This window comes from Rutidosis leptorrhynchoides, chromosome 4 (assembly GCF_046630445.1).
Source record: "Rutidosis leptorrhynchoides isolate AG116_Rl617_1_P2 chromosome 4, CSIRO_AGI_Rlap_v1, whole genome shotgun sequence".
Classification (NCBI taxonomy): domain Eukaryota; kingdom Viridiplantae; phylum Streptophyta; class Magnoliopsida; order Asterales; family Asteraceae; genus Rutidosis; species Rutidosis leptorrhynchoides.
In genome coordinates, this window is record NC_092336.1 from 123,185,001 (window position 1) to 123,192,886 (window position 7,886).

The 7,886-nt window shown below is 37.1% G+C and overlaps 1 protein-coding gene across 1 annotated transcript; it reads right to left on the bottom strand.

The window, feature by feature from the left end:
* Window positions 1-6,490: 6,490 nt before the first annotated feature.
* Window positions 6,491-7,607, bottom strand: LOC139840967 (uncharacterized). The gene is made up of 2 exons (XM_071831208.1): window positions 7,387-7,607; window positions 6,491-7,289 (listed from the first exon to the last, which is right to left on the bottom strand). The coding sequence occupies exons 1-2, from the start codon at window positions 7,605-7,607 to the stop codon at window positions 6,491-6,493; spliced, it is 1,020 nt and encodes a 339-aa protein (XP_071687309.1).
* Window positions 7,608-7,886: the final 279 nt, after the last annotated feature.

Sequence of the window (7,886 nt, forward strand, 5' to 3'; positions counted from 1 at the left end):
AATGTTTGTCCAAAATTTTATGGACCTAAAGTATTTCTTTAACGTGGATGAACATAATATTTGAAAATATTACGTCGTTGGTCCAAAAATGTATCTGAAGTTATTTTCCATCGTTAGTCTGCATCACATGAGATGCATACGAGGGTTTTTAGTCAATTTATATATGTAACAGATGTTATTTTTCCATCTTAGTGTGCATCATGTGAGTGTGCATCGTTATTTCTTCATCATTAATGACTAAAAAGCACTCGTCTGCATCTCACCGGATGTACAGTATCAATGGAAAAATAACGCTTGTCATTCAAGTACCGACGCACGACATTTAAAAAAAAGGTCATTCACGTTTAAAAAATATTTTAGACATATCCATGAAATTTTTGTACACACATTAAGGATAATGACATAACTTTGTCACATAAATAAGTTAGGTCCATGTTCAAAATGAAGTATGACAAAATTAAGATAACCGCCCAGGCTCGCTTGAGTGATTACTGAGTTGCCCAATGAAGCACACCACCCGAGTTCTATCCTTGGCTATGCCAAATTGTTCAAAAAAAGAGTGTGACAAGAGGGTGCGCATAATGTGCAATTCATCCGGTACCTGATCTCGCGCTCGGGGGACTTGATTACCCGATGTTTTACCTTCTATGGAGGAGCCAATGTGCTCCTTCATAGAAGGATTTCATTGCTTAAAAAAAAAAAAAAAAAAAAAAAAAAAAGATATTCAACGTGGTTTACCAAAAATTACTAATTCGATCGTTAAATTTTTTTCATGTTAACATTCTTGTGGCTTATAAATTCCGCCTTTGTTGGTTGATAAATTTTGCGTGGATGATCCGTGTTACAAAAAATGCTAAATTATGAGGACCGACCATGCAAGAAAAAATGTCATGAGATTAAATCTAAAATCTCTACTATATTTTTGAAGTAAACTAAAGAGACTATCCGTGCCAAAAATTTAATACCTATTTAACTAGCTTTTTTAGTATATATATACTTCTATACTTTATTATAATTATAATTATAATAACTAAATTACTATAATAATAATATAATTTCCTCCGTCTCATCTTAAGTGTTCACTGTTGACTTTTTAAAGTTTTTATTTGTCAACTTTTAACCGTAAATATTTTTATTTGTAGTATATAATATTCGATAGAAGTGATGTGAATGAATTGAGTTTTAAATGTATTTTCATTATATATAGTAATTTTTATCAAATATTATATAACACAAATAAAAATATTTACAGTCAAAGTTAATAAAAAAATGTTTTAGAAAAGTCAACAGTGAACAGGGAGTAACAACAATAATACCCCTATAATATTTATAATATAATATAATATAATAATAATAATAATAATAATAATAATAATATATAAATAAATAATAATAAAGGTAAAGAAAAGGATAAATATAATAAGCATACTGTTCACAAAATAACACTATATAAACACCTCCATGAATGCATATTCTCATCATCTCTTCTCTATCATTAAAACACAAACAAGTGAAAATGAGGCCTTCAATGAAGATGTTCGCATCAATAATATTGCTTGTTGTCATGTGTCTCATGGCCAGTGGTATGTATATACTCCTTATCCATCATTCCTTTTTCATGATTTTAATTCATTAATTTATATAAAATCAATTAGTCTTAGTTATTATATTACAAACGGATATTTCGACACTATTCAAAGTTTGTAGACTTATGCTATTCAAATTATAATATTATCAACTTCTATCGACTTATAATAGCTATTCAAATTTACCAGCCGATATTGAGACAATTAGACATACTCTTATATTAAATATTTATATTTATATGCATGCTAAATGTCAATTCTCGATTACTTATATGCATGTTTGTGTATCATGTAAACAGAAATGAGTGGCCCAATTGTTGTAGAAGGAAGGACATGTTTGTCACAAAGTCATAAGTTCAAGGGGGCGTGCTTGAGTGAAACCAATTGTGCTAATGTCTGCAAATCTGAAGGCTTTTATGGTGGTGATTGCCGCGGTCTTAGAAGACGTTGCTTCTGCACCAAACATTGTTAGATCGATCGATCATCAATTAATATCCAATCTCTGCCTACTATTACTTCACGCCTCACTTTTGAATGCTTGCCTGATCAATAAGTTCTGTTTGGACAAATCAACTAGCACGTATCTTTAATATTATTGACTTATTGTACGTGTAATATATGTGTGTACGTGTAAAGTGTAATGTTATTGCTCAACCGCTTCCTTAAGTTATCGCATTTTTAATCTATAGTTTCTATTAAAATTTTATAATGATAATATCATTATTAAGCTAATTTCTTTGTTAAGAAAAAATAAAAAATATAAAGAAAAAAATATAAGTCACTTAGATGATGTCATTAATTTTAATTATTTTATAATCAAAATAAATTATACATATAGTAATTAACTTAAATAAATTATTACTCTGTAATTTTTATTATAAAGAATAGAATAGTCACGAAACATACTCCGTAATATCGAAAGAATGCAAAAAGGATACGTATATAGTGATGGGGTAAATTAATCTTTTAAGTTATAAATCTTCTAATACGACTCAAAGATCTTTTTTTTTTTTTTTTTTTTTTTTTTGAAAAGCAAGATAATTCATTCCAACAAAAGATGTACAACGGAGTTTACGCCCAAGAGGACGCATACAACATTAAGCTAATAAAGTTGTTTTTTTCGGGATATATTCGTTGGCAAACTGCCGTAGGAGGTTTGTCCCAGATAAAGTTGAGGTGCAACGGTTGCACCCCACTCGATGTATCTTTCTAGCAAACTAAGTACATAGAAGGATTATAGAGCCAATTGGTCCACTCGAGGCTTTTCCCTTTGATTCTAGATGAGATCCATTCGAAAGATTTCACTTGTATTTCGTTCAATAACACCGGAGCGCACCCACCTTTGTTTTGAAAGGCCTTCAAGTTTCTATTCTTCCAAAGGTAATATGCAGATACCCATGCGACGGATTGCCAAATTTTGGATCCAAGTGAAGACATGACGCGTGATGAGTGATGGTAAGTGCCGAAATTCCACCATTTAAAGACCCGATTCCAAATATCGCAAGCGAGAGAACAATTAAATAGTGAGTGATCACCCGATTCAAGATCGTTATCACAAATCGGGCAACGAACGCTATGAAGATCGATGCCTCTTTTGTCAAGCTCGATCCGAACCGGTAACCTTTTTTTCAGCGCACGCCACACGAAAATTTCGATTTTTCTAGGAATTAAATTGTTTCTCAGCGTTTTAATTGGTGTTTGATTAGGAACAGTGAGCGAGTTGATAGTCTTTTGACCGTACTATTGCTCGATAGTGACCACTTCCATGAATCTCGAACATTGAAATCAAACGAAAGTGTGCGGATCAAGTTCTCTAATTCCAACAATTCAGTTTCTGTACGACCTGTAGGAATTCGAAACCAATCCCATTTAAATTTAATCGAGCCTGAGCCTGAGCCTGCTCCATGCGAATGATTGCGACCACCTGATGAAATATTTCGGACAGAAGGATCAAGATGGACTGAATCTATAGTGTCCGAAAGTGTTGCACGATGACTTGGTACCACTTGATGCGAATGCTGGAGGACTGCTGTTGTTGCTGTGAACCTGACCTGGCTGCTACCTGATGGCCTGCTACCTGAACCTGTTGCTGCTGTAAATCTATGTGGAGAGCTGATCGATTCCACTGTTGTAGGAGGACTAATTGAAACTGATGAGACACGATCTCTTACCGAAGCGTTTTTGTATCGTTCCAACCTATAAATCCTTGGAAAAATATTTTTGAGAGAATCCGAGCCGCACCAAACCTCTTCCCAAAATAACGTAGACCTTCCATCACCTATAGATTTCTTAAAAGAATTCATAAAGGAGATGTTAAGTCGTCAATTTGGTGTCCTGCAAGAATTATGTTATTCCAAACGCCCGAGGTCGAAAGATGAGTGAACCCATCCCTCGAACTCAAGCCACCGTCAATTCCATAAATACTACGAATGATTTTGGTCCAAAGACAATCGGTTTCGGTTTTGAACCTCCACCACCATTTGCCCAAAAGAGCAAGGTTTTTGCCTTTTAACGAACCAATATTTAAGCCACCCTCCCCATATGGTAAACAAGTGTAATCCCACTTAACCCAAGTAATTTTTTTAGAACCCGAAACATCCCCACCCGAATTTTTTTTCCTTCTAATACTCTCAAAATGGTTAAGGACACAAGGCGGGGCACGAAAAAGCGCGAAGTAATACAAGGGAAGACTACTTAAGACCGATCGAAGAACTAGTTGTAACACCCTAGGCAAATCCCACATCGCCCACGAACATGAGTGATCATGGGATTATAAGGTAATACTCACGCTTAAATGACACAACGCGTTTTGGGACCACAGGCAGAGCATATGTGTTAGTACGCTACAGTTAAGCGTGCTCGGGTGAGAGCACTACCAGGATGGGTGACCTCCTGGAAAAGTGCTTCTCGTGTGTGGTCGCCAAGAAAAAGCCGTGCGCCTGCGGGCAAAGCGGACAATATTGTGATCATGTTAAGCTGGGGTGTTACTGAATGGTATCAGAGCCACTCATGTGCCGTTGGGGGTGGTGGGGCAAACCTCATCGAGGACGATGAGTCCCTAAGGGGGGGTGAATGTAACACCCTAGGCAAATCCCACATCGCCCACGAACATGGGTGATCATGGGATTATATGGTAATACTCACGCTTAAATGACACAACGCGTTTTGGGACCGCAGGCAGAGCATATGTGTTAGTACGCTACAGTTAAGCGTGCTCGGGCGAGAGCACTACCAGGATGGGTGACCTCCTGGGAAAGTGCTTCTCGTGTGTGGTCGCCAAGAAAAAGCCGTGTGCCTGCGGGCAAAGCGGACAATATTGTGGTCATGTTAAGCTGGGGTGTTACACTAGTCGTCCACCAAAGGATAGCGTTCTCATTTTCCAATCCGATAATCTATTATTAAATTTATCAATCACCGGAGCCCAATCGCTAATCTTCCTCATCTTTTCTTCGATGGGGAGTCCAAGATAGATGAAAGGAAATTTACCGGCTTGACACCCCATACGCCGTGCTAAATCTTCAACTTCACTCGAATCAACACCTACACCATATAATCGACTTTTTTGAAAATTAACTTTTAACCCTGACGCGAGTTCAAAACATTTTAGGATGTTGAAAAGATTCCTTGCATTCATGATGGACCAATCACCAAAAAACATCGTATCGTCCGCGTATTGCAAGTGGGATACTTCGATCTTATCTTGACCAATTTCATCACCTTTATAGAGACCTCGGTCAACCGCGGCTTTAGAGATTAAATTAAGACCTTCCGCGGCAATTATAAAGAGAAAAGGGGATAACGGATCTCCTTGTCTAACCCCTCTTCCAATCGAGAATTCACGAGTTGGCGACCCATTAATGAGAAAAGAAATGCTAGCCGATTGTAAACATGCAAGGATCCATTTGCGCCATTTTTCCCCGAACCCCATACACGCCATAACCTCCATAAGAAAGTCCCAATTTAAAATATCGAATGCCTTCTCGAAATTGACTTTAAAGATGATTCCTTTCTTTTTTTGATTTTTCAAATATTCAATAGATTCATTTGCCACAAGAACACCGTCTAGTATGTATCTTTCTTTCAAGAATGCCCTTTGTTTCAAAGCGATAAGCCTCAGAATCACCTTCCTAAGTCTATTGGAAAGGATTTTAGCTACTATTTTGTAGTAGCTACCAATAAGACTAATGGGTCGGTAATCCCCGAGGGCGATCGGATCGGCCTTCTTCGGAATTAGGTTGACAAATGACGCATTACACCCCTTTGAGAACTCACCATGATTCCAAAACCAAGAAACGGCATTAATCACATTGTCCTTAATTTTATCCCAATATTTTTTGAAAAATCTTAGGTTGAATCCATCCGGCCCGGGAGCTTTAGAAGATCCACAATCATTAATCGCGTTAATGATTTCCAATTCACACATCGGGGCTTCTAGGCTATTGGCTTCATCACTAGTTAAAGAGGGGTAAGCAAGGTTTACTAGACTAGGTCTAGATACCACCCGTTCTTCAAAAAGGCATTTAAAATGATTATAAGCCGCCTCTTTGATATCTAGTAGGTCCTCATACCAAGTTCCGTTAATGGATAATCCCCGAATATTGTTCTTATTATACCCTCGTTTGACCACCGCATGGAAATATTTGGAATTCTCGTCCCCCTCAAGAATCCAACGGACGCGCGCCTTTTGCTTTAACATGTTAGCCTTAACATTCTCCTTTTGAAACCATTCCTTCCTAACATTTAACCATTGATTTCTTTCTTCTTCATTAATAAGCCCCTTCTCCGCCTTAAGTTCAAGTGAGATGGCTATATTCTTCAACAAGTCAATTTCGCCATCAAGATTACCAAATTTTTGTAAACTTTTTTCCTTGAGGGCGAGTTTCATTTTTTTTTCAAATTATTCCTCAAGCAACAATCCATCCGTGTACCACCTCCTCCCAAACATAGTTTATGATTTGCCAAACTCCCTCCATATCAAGCCATTCGTCAAAAACTTTGATTGGTTTCGGGCCAAAATTCCTATCATCTTCTTTGAGAATGATAGGACAATGATCCGATTTACCACGATCGAGTGCAACCACCGAAAGATTTTTCCATAGATTATGAAAAGAATCATTAATTAGGAAACGATCCAATTTTCTAAACTTGAGTCCATCATCGCTTATCCGTGTGAATAATCTACCACCAAGAGGGATGTCGATTAATTTGGAGGATTCAATGAATTCGTTAAACCTTTTCGCCCAACTTTCGATAAATTGACAGTTGACTCTCTCACTTTCGGTACGGACCTCATTAACGTCCCCACATACTATCCATGATTGATTAGAATCGGCCGTTACTTTGTTATGCAAGAAGTTCCAGCACTCTACCTTTTTACGATCATCATGTGGTCCATAGACATTGATTACATTGAATTCTTTTCCAGAGTTCCTCCATAATCCACGAATTCCAATACAGAAATCAGAAATAAACGAATTAGTAATATCGAAACAGTTTGTATCCCAAATTATCAATTGACCGCCCGATTTCCCAACCATTTCCTTTTGTACAAAATTACAGTTATGATTTCCCCAAAGAGCATGAATCCAATTTAAGTCTACAATATGCATTTTGGTTTCTTGTAAAACAACAATATTAGGTTTTTCAGTCCTACAGACATTTTTAAACCAACCTAATTCGCTATCTTTCCCGACCCCGAATCCTCTGATATTAAACGACAAAATAATCATGATAAGATGAAAGTAAACGACAGCGATGATGTTCAATGGGTTAGGCTTAGTGAGTGGGTTTTTCAACCTACTTTAAATCTAGTTGCTGTCCAAAATCTCTAATCCCTTCATTCGAAACAGAAAAAGAAGAGGAATTACAGGAATTTGAAACTTGCCTTTTGGAGTTCAATTTCGATTTCTTGGTGTTTCTCGATGGTGCTTTACTATTACCCTTTGAAGAATTCGCACATGAAGAACAAGTGGATCTAATGGGTCCTTTAGATGATTGATCTCTTCTTGTAACCGATTTCATTTTCAATAACCTTGAAGAAGCTTTCCAATTACGTAGTTTGGACAAACAGTAATCTTTATTGCTTACGGTTTGTGAGCATTTGATGTGTTTCTCATGTGTGGCAGTTCCATTACGCACAAGTGATTTAGGTCGTCTCCTCTCTTATCTATCTGATTTAGTCGAGTTGATCTTGGATTGAAGTCCTGGAGAATTAGGCCTGCTCGCTACCGTAGGCCCAACATTATCAGAAAAGTTATTGAGCCCAATTGACTTCGTTGGTGGGCTGCAGAACGGAGTCAT